Raw genomic sequence first — 20772 nt, forward strand, 5'->3', positions numbered from 1 at the left:
GCATGTGGTGGTGTTACATGAAACGGTTCTCAAACGACTGCAACACTTGGGAGTACACATTGTGATGAGCGTTCAGATCGGTGTGTAGAGGTGGTGTTTTCACAGATACCGGTTAGCATTTGGGCTTTCCACAGGCATTATTAGGTGGTCTAAGATCAGTGCTAATAGGGGTTTGTAAAACCAGACGGTAATGAGGTTTCATTTGTAATGGTGGCTACACCCACCCCATTATACTGTTTGACAAGTTTGGAAATCATATGATTTAGGAAGCATAGAGCATATCCAAAGACACATCTGTTGAATTTCACATTGCCAAGCACGGATCAAGAGAGGACTCACAAAAGTGACATCAATTTCACCAATAAACCGTTGTCCATTGAGAATTATTATTTAGCTGTATATTCATTTGTTCAAGAATAAAATGGTAGGTAAGAGGACTGTTAAATTCAAAGCATTTATAGAATGCTGTCATACTTCACACTGGTAATAGCCGCAATTTAAAATATACTGTTAAATTCACTATTTAAATAAATAAATACCGACCTGGCTTTTTCATATAAGTTACAGCAAAATGCAACAGTGTTTATAGTTCTGGTAATTATATTATTGGGGATACAAATGTAATTCCCTTTGCGAACAGCAGAGGGCAGAAGATCGTAACTGATACTGCTGCACTAATCACAAACAGCAGGCGGTCAGCAATGCCCTGCGGCCGGTTTAGTGCCAGAAAGTGGTACATCGTCAGAATATGGTACACGTGTACCCGTTTAACGAGAGAAAGTGGTACGCTGTCAACGCGGTGATTGACTACTGCACAGATCACTACGAACAAGACAAACTAGTTCATTAACACTGTAGCTAACCCCATGCGTTGCTCATCAGTTAAAGTTACATTTGCTGAATTGTGAAAACACATTATATTAAAAAGAACTTTAAGGGCAAACTCAGTACATAATACCCCTTTACGCCCTGTCCATTTTAAACCGGCTTAAAGGTGCTAAATACGGTTGGCGTCCACACTACACAGCGTTTAAAACCATATTCTAGACCACCTCAGGGGTTCTAAATCAGATCGCATCAGGTAGTGCGGTTTGTCAAAAGTGTGGACGCTGTAATACCAAACTACTTTGCTTGTGCATCCCAAAATGCTTTGTGGTATGTTTGGCGAAATACTCAGAGCATACGCATGAAGGACTTGCTATCAGTGTACATGACGCTCTCCTCCATCTAAAAGATCAAGGGTGGCTTGTTAGAAATATCTACAGGAATTTACCACAGAATGGTCATTCATTAAAATAAGTCGAGTGTCTGAATCTCACATCTATGTGAATAGTGCCAGACAGACTTCTCTATGAAACATGCTGGCGTCACGACTGTATAATATAAAAATGAACCATACTGTTTATAAATTAACTATACTGTTCTGAAATAAACCATATGGTTTGTAAATTAACCAATTACTTATTTCATGAACGGCGCGTCTGTACTGGGTGTTAATTTTTATCCTTAATATATATATATATATATATATATATATATATATATATATATATATATATATATATATATATATCAGGACAGCTCTGTTAATGCTAAACTATTGGGGAAAACAACAAAAACACAACGTTAAATTAGGCGACTGCAAAAATGAAATGCGAGTTAAAAGTAGGATCGGGGATGAACAATTCACGTAATTTGTCATTTCTGTTTGAAATAAAATTAAATGGACCAGAATTAGGCTCATGCAAGATATGAAGGTAAAAACAAAGACTGTTTTGTAACTGACAGCTGAGTTTAATTATGAAGCGGCTCAATTTGTTTAAAGGGACAGACGTCATCTGATTAAAAATAAAACCCGAAAACTTCAAGTCTTACGTGTATGTGTTTGTGTGTTCGCATTTACAAAAATACTTGTTTTACTTCTTTTTATCAATATGGACCTCTATTAATATGGAGTATAACACATTATTTAAATAATAATAATAATAATAATAATAATAATAATAATAATAATAATAATAATAATAATAATATACAGTGCATGGTGGGATGTCGTATTCATTTACACTATAGCGTTTGTACGCAAGCACGACTAAACATCAATCGGTATTTCAGTGGAATCTGAATTTACAAATATATATATATATATATATATATATATATATATATATATATATATATATATATATATATTACAGTGGTTTTCAGGAAAATTAATAGACTGATCTTTAGATGTGTGTTGCATTTTTTTTAAATGTATATTCAGTTAAGTTTATTTTTCTTAAAAAATAAACAAATAAAAACAGACTGCCTCTAATTTTCTCCGAGACATCCTCTCTCCTACATTTCTAGACGTACACACGCAATTAGTAGGGCTTCTGGCTTTTGGTGTTTTCTTACGACTTTTCGCCTCACCTTTTTAGAATTAATTTCACAATTAAGTTTTTCTGTTTTAATTCAGAAACCAAAACACATTAAACAGTGAGTCATTTTTAAAATGGAAGTTACAGAAAAACACGACAACAACACGGACGGTGGCGAGTAAACACGTGGTATAACACTCGCGGATCATGAAGGGTAAACTTGCTTAATAACTCTTCTGCTATCCGAATTCAGAACATTCAACAGTTCGCTGACGTCACGTGTTTTCTCCGTATCTTCTGCAGCAGCCTCGGAAATCTCTCAAAGCTGTCCAGGCGTGGGCGGGCTGGGGTTGTGAGAGGCGCTGCCAGGGAGCTGTGAACTGGGTGTGTGACTGGCGGAAAACAGGGCTGAATAAAGCTTTTGAAACGAGAAACCACGTGGCTGTCGGCTGTTTTCTGGCAGCCCTGTGAAACGCTGCAATATTGTTCTCAGGAGTCGTTTACTCATTAACTGAGTAATTTAAAGGCTTCAGGCCACTGCACAGCCGCAAATAAAGAAATAATAACCCTTAAACTATCAAATGTACCCCGCAGGTGAGGCGAACGACGTGAAACCTTGCGTTCTGTACATACGTTTCCATTTTACAGTGTTTCTGAAATGACCGGACTAATAGCTAACACAAATATTGCAGTTTAAATAAAATACACTGAAATATAACAAGATAGGCCTATTGTGTGAAATAATGTAATGTTTTATTGCACCGTAATATATAGACAAACAAACAAAACAGAATATATATTCTTTTTTGTTTGTTTGTTTGTTTGTTTTGTTTTGCAGTTGTACAGTACAGTCATTCATAAAACTTAAGCCTATGGCTCTCAACTCACCCTTCAGTAATGGGTCACTTTCCCAGTTATATATAGTATATATTATTGTTGTTTTTTGATGGTCTTTTTCTTCTTTTGGCCTTTTGGTTTATGTTTTTGTTTTATTGTTCTTTTACATTTATGGGGTCCGTGTGGGCCGTTTAATCTAATTAAGCGCTCTTATTCCAAATTATTTTCCCCAGTAGCACATCACCTGCATATGACCATCGATAAAATGAAGTTTCGAGCGCGGTGGACGTTTGTACGTACAACACGTGCAGAACACGAACACTTCCCGTCTGTCATGTGCTTATCCCTCCCACACAACTTCCATGCAGTGTTTATATTTCACTCAACCAATCCAGGCGCAGTGTTAAGCCTTAGCGTGTATTGTAAAATATCACAAGTGAAAGAGTTGCAAATTCCCTAAAACTCCCCAATGTAATAAATCCCTCAAGGTACCCCCCCCCCCCCCCCGTCCCCCATGCAAATGTTGCCCCCCAAATTTCCTCTGACCACTTAAGAAGATGCCAGCGTCCAGAGTGAAAGAAAGGTTTGCTTCCAAATGTTTTTTTTAAACCTCACTCCGTTTAGAATAACGTCCTCGATCATACATGTGCCAGCAGAAGAAGTTGAAGTGATCACAATGAGCGGTCATGTGCTGTGTATGCAAAAAAAGACACACTGATAAAAAAAAACACCCTTCTACAGCAGGCAGTTCTCAGAAATCGTGCTACAACGCAAATACGAAATGTGCTGCATGCAAGTGTAAAAAGTGGTCAAAATTCATGGACCTAATGGGCTTACACTGCTTCTAAAACACAGAGTAACTGTGAGGCACACAGATATAGATACAGATATAATTCCTAAAAAAATATATTTCTTGTAGGAAATCCGTGTGCTGACTGACCCTTACTCACAAGTGCTTTTTACTGCATATAATTCATTACATCAATATTTTGACAGAAGACATTTGTTTGGTTTCAAAGAATAGATCTAAAAAATGTTTTAAAGCTATTAAATTAAAGGTTGCCATATTACTTTTTTTTCTGTATGCCATAGAAGGCTTAAGAAAGCAGACCATTTTATATATTTAAAAAAAAAAAAGTTTTTTCTAAGATTTTTATGCAAAAAACCAATGAGGTATGTCTTTGCTAAAGTTCACAAAACAAAATTCAATGTACAGTCATCTTTTTCAGACAAACAGAAATGGTTAAGAATAAATACGTAAATAGATATTGGTCTTGTTAAAATGCATTACCCTGAAATATGACCTTTTACCTTTTTGGTCTCAGAATTCGTATAAAATGACACAATCTTAATTAATTGTTAATTTACACATCTTAAATAATAAATAGTGAGAAAACAAAATAATCTATCTGTTAGTTATTTTTAAACCCTTTTCTTAGCCCTACCTTAACTCTCTCAGTTAGTGGTACGCAGTAATACAAGGGAGTCATCTATTCGGGTGATGATATAATGTTTTTGAAAGCTATAGGAAAGCACACTAAGCTGATCAAAAGGATAACAAACTGCTGTCCAGAGATTCTTGGGCAGGACCTTTGTTTATTTTTTGCTGGCTGGCTGGAAATAACTTGTGTGTTCAGTGTGCAGACTGCAGGGAGAGAAAGGCAGCGCGACGAAGAACGATTACAGATGTAACCCTGGTTCCCTGAAAGAGAAGATGACCGCCGATTATACTTTTGGGAAAGTATACCAGAGCCGTCGTGAGAGAACAAGCGAACAGCATCTGAGGGACATATCGCTACCGCCATCTGGTGTTGGTGGCATGAGCTTGGAACCTCAAGGACCCTGGTGCCTATTAAAGGCATAGAGGGATCTACGACATTAAGTCGGTTGAATCTGGTAAATGTATGCAAGGTAGTCCAGCTAGCCACAGACTGGAGGATGTGGCGATATGTGACCATCTGGAACCTCCTCTCCCTCAAGTCTCAGGTCTAGGATGGGGCGAAGGCCGTCGTCTTTTTTGGCACCAAGAAATACCTCGAGTAGAACCCCTCTCTTGTTTCTGAAGTAGTGTTTTTACCTCTTGTTTGAGGGCCAAGACCTGGAGAGGGTCGTTCACGGATGTGACTGATCCCTCGAAAAGGAGGAGGTCCCGAGCGGAATTGCAGTGCGTAGCTAGTGTGTACGGTGGCCAGCACCCAGGAGTCTGAGGTGCAATTGCACCAGTAGTGCAGGTGGTGTTGTGCGAACGTGGTGGCTCTGTGGCCGCAAGTCATCAGGGCCCCTGCTGGGGCTGTTCCACTGGAACTGTCTCCCTGGGCGCTGGTTCACTGGGGCCCCATGTCCGGGGACCGTTACCTGAGTAAGGTCTGGGTCCTGAGTCTCCGTCCGCAAGAAGGACTCCTCCTCCCAGGAAGCCGCTAAGAGGACATACTGTACAGTACAGCTGGACTTGAACACCAGAAAAAAAAAACAAAAAAAAAACATTCGCTTCTTGGAAATATGCAAACAGAAAGAGTGCTTCCCCATTCAGAACAGATAAAATGCTCAGCGGTCATCTTCGAATTGAAAGGGAACTCACACATTCAAACAACCAGGAGCGCAAGTTAACACGGACCAGGTGCCTTATTACTAGTTCGATTAAATAATTTGAATCTGTATTTGTTGACGTTCGTTAGTCTGAATTTGATAATCGGAGTCCATATGGAGGCTAGGGTTACCACTGTTCATTGCCGTTTGGGCATGAGCTACTCTCTCAAAGCTCCACTGTGCACACACTTTATTTATTTATTTATTTTGTAATTTACTCCTTCGCAGGATACGATTTCTGATCATCTATATTAAATTACGAACAGAACACCCCCAGTGTTGGTTTCCATCAGATTTTACCTTAAGTCTAAATTGTTAATGTAAATGAGGCTTAGAATAATTATTATGCAGTACAATACCACGTTACCCGACTATATTTAAATACCTTGCCCCCCACCCCACCCCCCAAAAAACATTTTTTTGTACGCCCATTTTCACAAGTTACATTTTCTGAAAAAACGGATAAAAAGATCCAGATAAAAGTAATCTCGATCAAAAAATATAAGCTTACAAAACTCGGATCACTTTTATCCAGATTACAGCATAAGTATATTTCTTATGTGGAACGACGCCAGTTTTCCGTAGTAAGAAACCATGTTTTTAATTTATGTAAAACCCTGGGTGGAGCAACTGCAAGCGTCTGTATTCAAGCTTTTTTTTCCAGCTGGGTTTAGTTGTGGAAGATCATCACAAGCGTACAGAACGTCAGAACGACAGTAAGTTTCTTTCTCGTATAAGTAATTGTTATATAGGCCTTACTAAAATATAAATAATGTTGATACCTTTTACTGGATATAGTTTTTTAGCTTTTTCCCCCCTCGACACATAGGTACATGAAATAATGTTAAAAGTGCATTTTAGAAGCACTAGTGTACTGTAGACATACGTGATGCAATTACATTTTAAAAAGAAATTCATAACGTTTGAATGCATTATTTCATTTTAGTGTAAAAGGCTATTTTTAGCATTTCTTCAAAATAGTATTTTGTAGGCTTTTAAATTGTTAGTTAGTATATTAGAAACCCTTTAACATAGTAATTTGTATCATCAATTACGTGTAATTTGCTTCTTATATTTGTATTGCTGTAAATTATACTTGTATGTTGTATAGGAGTGGACCAGTGGTTAAAGAAAAGAGCTTGTAACCAGAAGGTCCTCGGTTCAAATCCCGGCTCAGCCACTGACTCATTGTGTGACCCTGAGCAAGTCACTTAACCTCCTTGTGCTCCATCTTTCGGGTGAGACGTAGTTGTACGTGACTCTGCAGCTGATGCATAGTTCACACACCCTAGTCTCTGTAAGTCGCCTTGGATAAAGGCGTCTGCTAAATAAACAAATAATAATAATGTTCTTCTTACAATACATATTGGTATGATAGGTAATTATTTATTCATACAGTCTTTCCAAGGAATGGGGATTCGGTTACATTGAAACTGTGAACTCCATTTTCAGCACTAGTCAGTAAGTGACTGGAGGCAGGTAATGGACTTTAAAGCTTGTTTAGCATTAGCGCTCTGCAATGTAGATTCTGTATCTGTAGCTGTGTTCTGCAATGTAGATTCTGAATCTGTAGCTGTGTTCTGCAATGTAGATTCTGTATCTGTAGCTGTGTTCTGCAATGTAGATTCTGTATCTGTAGCTGTGTTCTGCAATGTAGATTCTGTATCTGTAGCTGGGCTCTGCAATGTAGATTCTGTATCTGTAGCTGGGCTCTGCAATGTAGATTCTGAATCTGTAGCTGGGCTCTGCAATGTAGATTCTGTATCTGTAGCTGGGCTCTGCAATGTAGATTCTGTATCTGTAGCTGGGCTCTGCAATGTAGATTCTGAATCTGTAGCTGCGCTCTGCAATGTAGATTCTGAATCTGTAGCTGGGCTCTGCAATGTAGATTCTGTATCTGTAGCTGGGCTCTGCAATGTAGATTCTGTATCTGTAGCTGCGCTCTGCAATGTAGATTCTGTATCTGTAGCTGTGTTCTGCAATGTAGATTCTGAATCTGTAGCTGGGCTCTGCAATGTAGATTCTGAATCTGTAGCTGGGCTCTGCAATGTAGATTCTGTATCTGTAGCTGTGTTCTGCAATGTAGATTCTGAATCTGTAGCTGCGCTCTGCAATGTAGATTCTGAATCTGTAGCTGCGCTCTGCAATGTAGATTCTGAATCTGTAGCTGTGTTCTGCAATGTAGATTCTGAATCTGTAGCTGTGTTCTGCAATGTAGATTCTGTATCTGTAGCTGGGCTCTGCAATGTAGATTCTGTATCTGTAGCTGCGCTCTGCAATGTAGATTCTGTATCTGTAGCTGGGCTCTGCAATGTAGATTCTGTATCTGTAGCTGTGTTCTGCAATGTAGATTCTGTATCTGTAGCTGGGCTCTGCAATGTAGATTCTGTATCTGTAGCTGTGTTCTGCAATGTAGATTCTGTATCTGTAGCTGGGCTCTTCAATGTAGATTCTGTATCTGTAGCTGCGTTCTGCAATGTAGATTCTGTATCTGTAGCTGTGTTCTGCAATGTAGATTCTGTATCTGTAGCTGTGTTCTGCAATGTAGATTCTGAATCTGTAGCTGCGCTCTGCAATGTAGATTCTGTATCTGTAGCTGGGCTCTTCAATGTAGATTCTGTATCTGTAGCTGGGCTCTGCAATGTAGATTCTGTATCTGTAGCTGCGCTCTGCAATGTAGATTCTGTATCTGTAGCTGTGTTCTGCAATGTAGATTCTGAATCTGTAGCTGGGCTCTGCAATGTAGATTCTGTATCTGTAGCTGGGCTCTGCAATGTAGATTCTGTATCTGTAGCTGGGCTCTGCAATGTAGATTCTGTATCTATAGCTGTGTTCTGCAATGTAGATTCTGAATCTGTAGCTGGGCTCTGCAATGTAGATTCTGTATCTGTAGCTGGGCTCTGCAATGTAGATTCTGTATCTGTAGCTGAGCTGTGCAATGTAGATTCTGAATCTGTAGCTGGGCTCTGCAATGTAGATTCTGTATCTGTAGCTGTGTTCTGCAATGTAGATTCTGTATCTGTAGCTGGGCTCTGCAATGTAGATTCTGTATCTGTAGCTGGGCTCTGCAATGTAGATTCTGTATCTGTAGCTGTGTTCTGCAATGTAGATTCTGAATCTGTAGCTGGGCTCTGCAATGTAGATTCTGTATCTGTAGCTGTGTTCTGCAATGTAGATTCTGTATCTGTAGCTGGGCTCTGCAATGTAGATTCTGTATCTGTAGCTGCGCTCTGCAATGTAGATTCTGTATCTGTAGCTGTGTTCTGCAATGTAGATTCTGAATCTGTAGCTGGGCTCTGCAATGTAGATTCTGTATCTGTAGCTGTGTTCTGCAATGTAGATTCTGTATCTGTAGCTGGGCTCTGCAATGTAGATTCTGTATCTGTAGCTGGGCTCTGCAATGTAGATTCTGTATCTGTAGCTGTGTTCTGCAATGTAGATTCTGTATCTGTAGCTGCGTTCTGCAATGTAGATTCTGTATCTATAGCTGCGCTCTGCAATGTAGATTCTGAATCTGTAGCTGGGCTCTGCAATGTAGATTCTGTATCTGTAGCTGTGTTCTGCAATGTAGATTCTGTATCTGTAGCTGGGCTCTGCAATGTAGATTCTGTATCTGTAGCTGCGCTCTACAATGTAGATTCTGAATCTGTAGCTGTGTTTTGCAATGTAGATTCTGAATCTGTAGCTGCGCTCTGCAATGTAGATTCTGTATCTGTAGCTGGGCTCTGCAATGTAGATTCTGTATCTGTAGCTGTGTTCTGCAATGTAGATTCTGAATCTGTAGCTGAGCTGTGCAATGTAGATTCTGTATCTGTAGCTGGGCTCTGCAATGTAGATTCTGTATCTGTAGCTGGGCTCTGCAATGTAGATTCTGTATCTGTAGCTGCGCTCTGCAATGTAGATTCTGTATCTACAGCTGGGCTCTGCAGTCACTTTCTACCTGGCGCTCTACAGTCATTGCAATGTATTTTCAAAACTTGTAATCTGGATAAAAGTTATCCAGAGTTTGTAATCCTATATTTTTTGATTGAGATTACTTTTATCTGGTCCGTTTTGATCGTGGTTTTCAGGAACTGCTGCATGAATTACATTCTCCAGATTATAAATAATTATGATTACTAAATCTGTTTTTTTTAAGAGTAATCTTGATCACAAAATATAGGATCACAAAATCCAGATCACAAGTTTTGAAAAACCGGCCCCAGGAGTCTAACCACACAGCGACATTGACTCACTCTGGCTTCTCTTTTCATCACCACTATACAGTATACCTTAATGTACCCTTGAGCAAGGTACTTTACCTAGATTGCTCCAGTAAAAACCCAACTGGGTAATTGTATGTAAAAATAATGTATAAAAAATAATGTAATTGTATGTAAAAATAATGTGATATCTTGTAACAATTGTAAGTCGTCCTGGATAAGGGCGTCTGCTAAGAAATAAATTATATTATTATTATTATTATTATTATTATTATTATTATTATTATTATTAATAATAATAATAATAATAATAATAATAATAATAATAATAATAATAATAACACCACACCACAGTCCCTGTCTGCCTGTATTTTTGTATTTGACTCGAGGACTCTGGGCGACCTCGGTACGCCCACTTGATGTGCGCAGCCTTTTCTTTTCCAGGCTTCTAGCACCCAGGCAGACTTGCAGAGGTCCTCACTTCTCTCTCCATGTTGCTCCGGAATCCCCTTCAGTCACTGTGGACTGCATGGCAATCTCAGGGATGCACAGTGACATCACTCCTCGTTATCGTGCTTCTACCATGGTCTTCAAGCACCAGCGTGGAACAAAAGACCTTGGATTTAATGAGGAGAGAGCCTCTTATTGATGGGTAGGTGTCTATGTCCCATTGTGTTTGATACAAGAAGCGTGTATTTAATTAATACAAAGTAAACAAAACATCAAGAAACAACACCACATTTCCACAGCAATAGGTGGAATGAAATTACTTTTTAATGACTGGAACAGTGACGGAAGTTATCACATTGTTCTATGTGCAGAATTCACAATACAAACTAGTGTCAAAGTAAGCAAAAACAGGAGATAGTAAACCATAGACGTGCGTTGGTTAAATGATCAAATCTGTTCTAAAAGAGGAAGCACACTCTTTCTGTTTGCATATTTCCAAGATGCAAATGTTTTTTCTGGTGTTCAAGTCCAGCTGTACTGTACCGTATGTCCTTTCCCTCAGAGTTTTGAACACATTTGGACAGTTTACTCTTTCAATGTCTTGACTGAGCTTGTGTGTGTGTGCTGCCTATTCCACTGCAGCTGTGTTCCATTGTATCACTCATAAAAGTGCCCCCATAGTAAAAGCACAGTGAAAGCATGCTAACGCATAGGTAAGCATTGCAAAGCACAGAGAGGTACAGTAAAACATATTAATAAACATTTCTTTGTAACCAATAGAAATCAGCTTTTCCCCACAGCTAGCCAGTCAGAAGTGATAGGGGTGGGACATAAAAACCCTTTTTAAAATGTTTGTTTGTAGGAGTTTTCAGAAACTTTGTGGCTCTCTACAAATATACGCAGAGTACCTTTCTAGCAACAGAACGAACATAGGACAAATAAATAAATAAAACTACTTGTCTGATGGGCAAAGTATAACGACAAATCTTGTGTGTCGGGCGATACGAACAACAATAGTACATTCGCGTGGTGAGTGTTACAAGGTGCTGAGTGTGCGGATTCTGTACATGTGGAAGCAGTTCAATTTTACTCTACCCATATAGTCACATACATTCTCATACTTTTATATAAGCTATGGGTCCTTTTCACAAAGTTTTACCTCGCAAGTCATTAAAAGAATATTTTGATGAACTAGATATAGTCTGTAACACGTTTTATACATACAACAGTTTATTTAATCCATTGAAGTATGTATGTTTTCTCCCTGTGCACCAGTATTGCATTTTGATTTGATTTTATATTCAAAGACTGCAGCCCTGGAAAGAACTTTGTCTTTACTTTGACTTTTCATTCTACAAAAAAAAAAAAAAAATGAAATAAAAAACCCTTAAAAGATTTTCTGTGGATTTAAATCAGCTGGAAACTCTTGGCTTCTAGAAAGCAGTTTGGATTAAAAAATATATAATGTCTAATTATTCTTCAGAGCCTGAAATAATACAATGTTGTCCTCCCCCCTCCCCCCTCCCCTCTCTGTAGACACAACGACCTTGCCCTGCAATTGCGAATCAACTACAACAACAGGCTGAGCACCATTAACTTACACAACCTCTCAAAAACCCACACTGACATTGAGAGACTGAAAGCAGGGCATGTGGGAGCACAGGTAATCAGCTCGGGACGGGGTTGTTAATGCAGCCACAAAGTGATTGATCTTATTATACCAACCCTGGCAGTAATTCCTGAGGACCTGAAAGAGTTAAACATGCAGGCTTCCATTCATTAAGCGATAGAACCTCGGGTAGAGGGCACCTGCCAAGGGAATGCCCAACAATCGGGGAGACAGTGTCTTTATTGTGGTTTTAAACATTTTCAATGCTTTCCTTCCGTTTTGATTTTTTAAAAGCGAAGTCTATGTTATGAACCACAGTGGTCTACCAACGTGCCAGCGCTTCCTGATTGGCAGGTGGAAGTTCTGAGGGTTCTGATATATCTGTCAAGGGCCGTGTTCTAATCTAAACTGGACGCAGGGTCTGCAGTGGAGCTATCTCACTTCCTTAAATAGAGCGCTTTCAATAAACTCACAATGCAAAATGTGACCTTTTCATTTCTATAGCTCAATTACTCATCTTGAAATTGCGGAAGCTGGTCTTTAAAAATACTGTCAGAATAGAATTCCAGGGTAGAACTCCACTCTGCTGTACAGCCTGCGTGCATCCAGTCTGATATACATCCTGCTGTGCCACCATGCTGTAAACACACCTTCATTTCTCAGAATACACTTTCTAGCAGTTCTGCTGCTACAGGCAGCAACAGAACAACAAACGTCAGTTTCGACATAGTTTCTCTGCAAGTATGTGAATCAAGCTACATCATGTGAGTGCAATACAGGGTGCCCCATTTGAAAGTAGCCCTGTAAGTATTTCAGTTAGATGGCATTCAGTCCATGTTCACGCTGGGAGTGACATTCCTGTATAAAGCGTGTTTGTAATAATGAGGATTCCTGTGCATGTCTGTTCTGTTCAATGATGGGATTATTTATGTATTATTTATTTGTAATACTTTATACACCCTGTATAAACAATGCTGTTGCAAAGTGCATAGCTACCCACTTTTAATTTTATTTCAATTACCACATTTATTTAAGGAACATGTAACCGTTACTCAGTGAATGCTTTGTTTTATTTAGATATTTTAAGATAGTTAAAAAAAAAATTAAATACCCTTTTAAAGGAAACTAATAAGAAAATATAAATTTTAATTTGAAATGCAGGAAGGTGAGTAAGGTGTTTTTTGGATGATGTTACTAACAATAGAAATAATAATATCAGTAATAAAACAAATTTGAAGGAGATGGATGCAGTAATTGTATCAGTTAAATATGCAATTAAAACCAAGATGAACTGAGATTTACATTTTTTAATTGTGAGATTAATCGCAATTATTAATATTTTTATTGTTGAACAGCCCTAATTATATATTATATATATATATATAAAAAAATATGTATAATGAGTATATGGTGTTGTTTGCAGATGTGGTCAGCCTATGTGATGTGCAGCGCTCAGGACAAGGACGCGGTGAGGTTGACTCTGGAGCAGATTGATGTGATCAAACGCATGTGCAGCAACTATGAGGAGCTGGAGCTGGTCACCTCTTCCACAGGTACAGATTCAGGATTAATACCTTACTGTGGGGCCTGTGAGATGTGCCTTTATCAACACTGAGGGGCCAACAGTTAAACAGCAGAGCAAAACAACAACAAAACCAACAACATGTGTCATGTGTCTGTTCTGCAGTTACCTTTCAGGGAAACCCTTCGTTTTTTTTTTCTACGCTATTATGCCATTAAGTTTAACTGGCATAATGGTTTTCATTGCTTAGCTGTAGGCATTTAATACTGCAATTATAAAAGTGTTTTATAAGTCCAGTTGTGTAGTTTTATGCAGTGTTGATTCTGTGTTTTTTAGCCGTCAGGGAAACAAAGAAGATTGGTTGCCTCATTGCAATAGAAGGAGGCCACTCCATTGACAGCAGCCTGCCAGCCCTCCGCATGTTCTATGACCTGGGTGTTCGCTCTCTTGCTTTAACCCACACGTGCAACACTCCATGGTAACTGGATCCTTACACCGAGAACCTTAAGCGGCAGTCTTGAACAAACAAGCAAAGCAGAAAGCAGTCTCACACACTGCTGCTGATTTTGAATCTGGTAGCTAACCACTGGTTTCAGATGATGAGAGTCAAGGTCAAGTGAATAAAAAACCTGTTTAACTGTTCAAAAACTCATGCAGTGTTGAAGCTAATTATTAAATAGTGAGTTTTCAGTTTATCAGTTACTATATATATATATATATATATACACACACACACACACACACACACACACACACCTTTGCAAATGAATCGTTTCTTCGCATTTCTTTGCAGACTAGCAGACCCCGGGAGATGTTAACTGCTTCTTCCTTTTTAGGGCAGAAACATCATCCAGCATTCACAGGGTTCACCAGAGGGATATCAGCTTGACTGAATTTGGCAAGGTAATATGCTTCTAATGTGTAGCTATGTATACTAGAAATGATGTTCTCCAAATTTGACAAGGTTGTTAGGCAAACATAGTTCATGCTCAACTCTAGACACTCATTGTCCATATAAAATATTTGCATACAGAAAACAGAGCTGTATCATCCATGACTATTAAACACGCCACAGTGCTGAAGGAAGAAATACTGAAACACTCAAATTCAATGCTAGTCTTCTTCAGTTAATGCTCTAATCAATGCTGGTTGTCCCCTTTAATAAATAATACACATATATAACAGTGTTTCTGTAACTTCATTCCCACTGATGTAAATTTCTAAGTAGTAGTGCTCAGTAAATCTGAAATATTCAGCTGTTTTCTACAGCATTGTCCTGTACACGTTTAACGGGGTTGCAATGGAATGCACAAAAGCATCCTGGGGTTTATAAAACAAACAAATAAAAAAAATGTTCCAGTATACTCGATAGGGCTGACATTTTCTACTGTCAAATCGAAATAATCAAGAACATTATATTTGGCAGAACTAGATCGGGGCCCTGTGGATGAGCTATGAGCTTATCACTGGTTTCCTGCTGCAAAGGTCATTTAGATAATTTGGGTGTTTCTGTAAACATAGTGTATGTGTTTTTGCTACAGTATCTACCGGAACATGGTGATTTGCAGTTATGTAAGTGGGGTAGTGGTTTGGTCACTGGTTCTCTTTTATAAACTACATGGTATGGAGATGATATAACTGAAAGCATTTTAAGAGTATGACACTAGCGAGAAACTCCCCACTAAATCAGAATAGACGTGCTTTCCTGTCAGAAAGTGCTTCAAAAAAAGCATCCCTTTACTGAGATCAAGGATGGGCAACTCTGGTCCTTCCAGACCTGCTCTTCATTCAAACTGTGTTATTAATTGTTTAATTGAACCAATTCAACCTCCATCCAGACCCTGAAGCTGTCAATTATTTCACTGAAGCTGGAGTAGAATGGCCTTCCAGGACTGGAGATCCCTGACCAATCCCTGACCTACACCTCCACACCACCTACCTAATACAAGACCAGCATGCATTGAAACCACAAGATTGCCATTCACTTGTCTTGACCGTCATGCATGATGTGGTTAGCGTTGATAGAGTATTAGACTGTGCAGGTGTGTGAGGAGCAGCTTATGCATTAGGGTGATGCCAGCTGGCGTGTGCCTGACCGACGGTCCTGTTTTCTAGGAGGTTGTAAAGGAGATGAATCGTCTGGGGATGATGATTGACCTGTCCCACTCCTCCGTGTCCACAGCCAGAGCCGTGCTCCTCATCTCCCGGGCGCCTGTCATCTTCAGCCACTCTTCCGCCTCCGCTGTCTGCAACAACCCCAGAAATGTGCCCGATGACCTGCTGCAGCTGCTGGTAAGCAATGAATCAACACTAACACTTAGACATAATGCACAGAGACTGGGCATGCCTCATCTGAAAGGCTAGACCAAATACAGCAGACCAGAATTAACACACCGCCACATATACTCAGTGCAACACGCAGCTCGGATGAACATTCTGGATAGCGTCAGTCTGCTGTTTCCCTTTTAACGTCAATTTATCTGTGCTGTTTGAAGCAGTGTTCCTATTTAACAAAGAGCCTTTACAGTGTGTCAGACTTCTGAATCTTCTGCAAATATTACAGTCATCACTATATAAACTACGGTGGCAAAGAGAGCACCAGTGTTTTATGTATTTAAAAAAAAAAAAAGATATAGTGCTCTTACCCAATGACCATGCACAGTCATCTCTCCCCTGGACGGTGACTTCTACCACAGCTAGACCTGACAGTAACGGGTGTCGAGACACAGAGTTGAAAGTGTGTTGACTGCTATAGTGCTAACTCTTCCAGCTCCAAGTGGTTCATGTCATTTTTAAATGTAAAACCTCATGGCCCTTAACAGCGCGCATATGACCTCTTTCTTTCTTAATACATCGCTTTCGGCAGCTTCCCTCTCGCTTCTGTCATTTTGAAAGTGTTGCTTGTGTTTTATTCTCAGAAAAAGAACAGAGGCATTGTGATGGTGAACCTGTACAACAGGTTTGTGGCCTGTGGGAAGAAAGCGAACATCGCCACAGTAGCAGGTCCAACAGCTTTGTTTTGTCATTGTTTATTAAAGTATATGTAAAGTAGGATGCACCCTATAGCCTGGGGATCGCTGGTTTGAGTCCAGGCTATGCCATTGCCGATCGTGGCCGGGAGTTCCCAGGGGGCGACGCACAATTGGCTGAGCGCTGCCTGGGTGGGGTGGGTTAGGGTCAGCAGGGTAATCCTCACACCCGTGACTCCTGTGGCCGATAGGGCGCCTGCAGGAATGCTGTAGAAGCCACTTAGATCTGTGTTATCCTCCGGCACTGTGGGTCTGGTGGCTTCGCTGTAGACCTGCAGCATGAAAAAAGACGGCTTGGCAGGATTCATTTGGGAGGACACGTGTGTCTGCCACCGCATCCCGAGGTGGCGCGGGAGTTGCAGCGGTGAACCTGGATAAAAATAATAATTGGGCATTCCAAATTGGCGAGAAAACTGGGGTAAAAAAAAAAAAAGTATACGTAAAGTGCTAGTACAAAGTGAAAGTGTTCGCACAGTCCACACTGATGGAACATTTATTAAGAGCGATGTGGTCCTTTACTCAGCCCCTGCAGTCACAGTAGAATGGATTCTGTACTGCGTTAAGCATTTGACAAATAAACCACATAAAACAAAGGAAGCGTTTGCTTTTAAATTGCATGTATTATTGGTGAATACAATGTATTACATTCTTTACAGTAATACTTATTCATAAAAATGAGAAACTGAACTGAAGTTCTTATTGTGCAATATTAATCTTTCCCAGATCATTTCGACCACATCAAGAAGATTGCTGGTTCGGAATCAATAGGAATCGGGGGTGATTATGATGGAGCTAGGGGGTTCGTAAAGCATTTTTATTTATTAAAAAAAAAATGAGTGCCTGTCTTAAATATCTTGGCTAACTGTGTATGAAGCTGAACTTTGTGAACTCTGCTGACACTCTCTGCTTTTCTAACAATATCTAAACACTGTCACTTTCATGGCGCGAGTCACAATGTTGTTCCAGACACAGTATGTACATCTCTTCTACACGAGGTCCAATGTACCTCACTTAATAAGTTCCTTGTTCCTCTGTATCCTGGGTTGTTTAAGTTGGAACATCCTCCCACCTTGCAGCTGTGCTTGAGCACAGTGTTCTCCAGTGTGCTCACAATATTTGTTTAATGTTCGTTGACCCCTACATCATAAAGACACAGGCACATCTGTTTTTACATTCAAAACAAAATTACTAACATGTGGATTCCATGTGCGTGTAAAGCTAGCAGTTCACTGTAGTGACTGATCGTAGGTTTCCAGAAGGCCTTGAAGACGTTTCAAAGTACCCTGCTTTGATCCAAGAGCTTCTGCAAAGGGACTGGACTGAGCACGAACTGGCCGGAGTTCTGAGAGGCAACTTCCTCCGTGTGTTTGAACAAGTGGAACGCGTGAGTCTAAAAGGAATTCATTTGATTTACAGCATTTGGAAATGGCTGGGAGCACTGGAGAATGTTGGTGGGTTTGGGGTGTACGAAAGGCAGAGAGCAGGATCAGGGACTTGGTTCAGAAGAAGCTGGAAGTAGTTAAATCACTTTGTTGGTTAATTAAGGGAAATGTTTTCTTTTTCAGGTGAGAGATGAGCTTCAAGCAGAGCCAGCAAGTGAAAAGGAGATTTCACTGAAAGAAGTAGACAACCCATGTCGTTCAAACCTCAGGACATTACTCCCCAGCTCCGGCTCTCTCGGCAGACATCACCCTTCTGCTTCTTTACCTCTTCCTTTCTTATTGTTTCTTCTTATTGTTTTTTGAGAGATTAGTCCTGTTGTAATATGTTGTTTGTTTGCACAAAAAAATCTGGGAAGTGAATGAGGTGGTGATTTCTTTTTGTTTACGTATGTCTTTTATTATTGGAAATGCATTCATATATTCATAAATATACTATTTCTTTGCAAGACAGAAGTCTATTGCAAATGTAACAAGGGCTCATTGGAAGAACGTATTGGATTTTAAACCCCCTTCACCTGTGTCAATGAGAATGATTAGCTTGGAATGTTACTTCTAAAAAGTGCCTTCCCATTGGTCTTATGTTGCTTCAATAGTGAGATGTATTCAATAAACTTGCCTTGTATTGTATATAAAACAAATTGTTTTGAGGGGAAAAAAAAGACTAAAACAATTGTCTATAATGCTTTATTGGAAAAAAAGAATCTGCTTGTTTTTCTATATTTGGTGCAATTAAAGTAAAAGCCTATCCAAGTCAACAATAATGTAACTTAAGTTCTAGAATTAAAAGCTGTAGATATAAAAGCAGACTTCAGTTCTATCTTGGCTGAATGGACAATACGTTATACTCTACAGAAGTCACATACTGACTAAACCAAGCATTACCTGGAAATGCTATCCACACTCACACTCATTCCAACACACTCACTCACTCACTCACTCATGCCTGCTGAAACACACACTGATGTTCCAGATCATCTCTGCTCATTACCAAGACAACTGGTATTTTATACAACTTTGTTTTGGGAGTTTTTAGCAAATAAATAATAAAATAAATCAGATATTTTGTAGCTTGCAGAAAGGCGGCAAACCCTGTCTTAACAATTTAGCCTCTTGGTTATCATAACAACCCATGATTATTATGAAAACATCAAACTGGTCTTTTCTAATAAAACTGTTACAAAAAAAACAAAGAAAAATGGCATATTCAGCAGTACGAGAAGCATGTACTGCCATGAGTGGACTCACGTTAAGTTAGTGTCTGTTGGAAACCCTTGATGTGGCTCGATCTGGGCTGCACTACGTAAACACAAAAGCACTCCCCCAGTCACATTACACAGCTCTGTACTGCTAGTCCCTCCCAGCAACAATATCTTCCATTTCAGCTGCTACATCTTCAAATCTCCCCAAGATGACCATTCTTCTCAACAGTCGCTCTAAGGATATGTATTCTGTACTCGGGACAGAATAAAGGCAATAAAGTCACTCGAAGAAAGCTCTGAGCTTGACCAATCACACTTCTAATGTATAAGCAATTTTTTAAAAATGTTTGTTAAATTTTTCCTGTTTTTTTCTGTCCTAATTTGTAATGTCTTCAATTATACTGGCAAAAAAAAAAGTCCAGTGGGTCTCCCACCTGGGATGTGTGTAATAATACTGCTGGTGTTTCAGGAGTAGATGGTGATGACTTCTCGCCCCCCCCCTCGCACTAGCAGCACTCGCTCCAGACCCTCTGTCAGCACCTCCAGGAATTCCATGTCTGTGCGGAAGAGGAAGTCAAGGAGAACAATGGACCGGGTTCAGCCCTGACTCGGCGGGCTGCACATCATTTAAAATATTCAGTGGTTAAAGTCCAGGGCTTGTAACGAGAAGTTCACTGGTTCAAATCCCACCGCTGCCACTGACTGACTCACTGTGTGTGACCCTGAGCAAGTCACTTAACCTCCTTGTGCTCCATCCTGCAGATGAGATGTTAAATCAATGTCCTATTGGAAGTGACTCTGCATATAATGCACAGTTCACAGCCTGCCTCTGTAAAGCACTTTGTGATGGTGGTCCACTATGAAAGGCGCTATATAAAAATATTTTATTATTATTCTTATTATACTTTCAAACCTGACTACCTGGTAAAACACACAGGCCCGATTACAAAAACGAACTCCACCTTTCTTTTCGATTAGTTTAAATATTTTGCCTTACCCAATCAGGTTCTGAGTTGTACATCTCATTATCCCATTAGTTTTGAATATCAGAAAATCAAGATCCAGTCTAAAATATATCCCAAAAAACACATTTCAAAATGTTCAGACACAGAAAACTACCAGCAGAAACTGGATCTTCGGCTTGAGCCTGTTGCCACAGTCAGTTATCTAGCAGGTAATGGACGCTGCATTGGACAGCAATGCTTAAAAGGTAGAATGGAAGAAACTTCCACAAACAGCTGAAAGAATGGCTTCAGCACATCAGAGTCAATCAAGTTAAAAGAGATTTAACACTTCTGACTGAACATTCACCTCGATGAGAAAACAGAAGTATAAACGCTTGGGTTCAGGGAATAAAGAATGCCCCTGTACAACACTGCGGAAAGGGTTCCAACTACTTCCTTTCCATTTTCAATAAAACATGACTTTTCTTAACATTTCTTTTCTAACGTTAAACCCAAAGACCATTAAGACTTGAAGAGTTAAATACTGGATTATCTTTTACAGTAGTACTACAAAGAAAAAGAAAACGGG

General features: G+C 39.6%; 2 protein-coding genes across 10 annotated transcripts in view; one reads left to right on the forward strand and one right to left on the reverse strand.

The window, feature by feature from the left end:
- Window positions 1–6241: 6241 nt before the first annotated feature.
- On the forward strand, window positions 6242–19236 carry LOC117425414 (dipeptidase 2). Of its 5 annotated transcripts, XM_058993923.1 has the most exons (13): window positions 6242–6502; window positions 6898–7024; window positions 7185–7265; window positions 10433–10640; window positions 11975–12101; window positions 13471–13600; window positions 13906–14047; window positions 14406–14472; window positions 15685–15861; window positions 16488–16572; window positions 17322–17397; window positions 17847–17982; window positions 18164–19236. In XM_058993923.1, exons 4-13 carry the CDS (start codon window positions 10480–10482, stop codon window positions 18341–18343), a joined length of 1281 nt encoding a protein of 426 aa, XP_058849906.1. In that variant the 5' UTR covers window positions 6242–6502; window positions 6898–7024; window positions 7185–7265; window positions 10433–10479; the 3' UTR covers window positions 18344–19236. The 5 variants fall into 5 exon arrangements, with proteins under 5 accessions (XP_058849906.1, XP_058849905.1, XP_033898230.3 ...); XM_058993922.1 differs by lacking the exon at window positions 7185–7265; XM_034042339.3 differs by lacking the exon at window positions 6898–7024 and having other exon boundaries at window positions 10418–10640.
- Window positions 18709–20772, reverse strand: part of LOC117425412 (solute carrier family 12 member 4) — a 31113-nt gene continuing 29049 nt past the window's right edge. For all 5 annotated transcript variants that reach the window (XM_058993918.1, XM_058993920.1, XM_034042334.3 and 2 more), the window contains one exon: window positions 18709–19796. In XM_058993918.1, coding sequence (XP_058849901.1) covers window positions 19705–19796 — 92 coding nt within the window. In that variant the 3' untranslated portion in view covers window positions 18709–19704. The remainder of the gene's footprint in view (window positions 19797–20772) is intronic.

Source organism: Acipenser ruthenus, chromosome 20 (assembly GCF_902713425.1).
Source record: "Acipenser ruthenus chromosome 20, fAciRut3.2 maternal haplotype, whole genome shotgun sequence".
NCBI classification, from domain to species: Eukaryota; Metazoa; Chordata; class Actinopteri; order Acipenseriformes; family Acipenseridae; genus Acipenser; species Acipenser ruthenus.

Excerpts from the sequence above, each read along its gene's own strand:
- LOC117425414 (XM_058993923.1), top strand. The coding sequence starts at position 10,480 with ATGTTGCTCCGGAATCCCCTTCAGTCACTGTGGACTGCATGGCAATCT. Across the intron at positions 13,601-13,905 it reads GCTGGTCACCTCTTCCACAG|CCGTCAGGGAAACAAAGAAG; the intron begins GTACAGATTCAG and ends TGTGTTTTTTAG. Across the intron at positions 16,573-17,321 it reads GAACATCGCCACAGTAGCAG|ATCATTTCGACCACATCAAG; the intron begins GTCCAACAGCTT and ends AATCTTTCCCAG.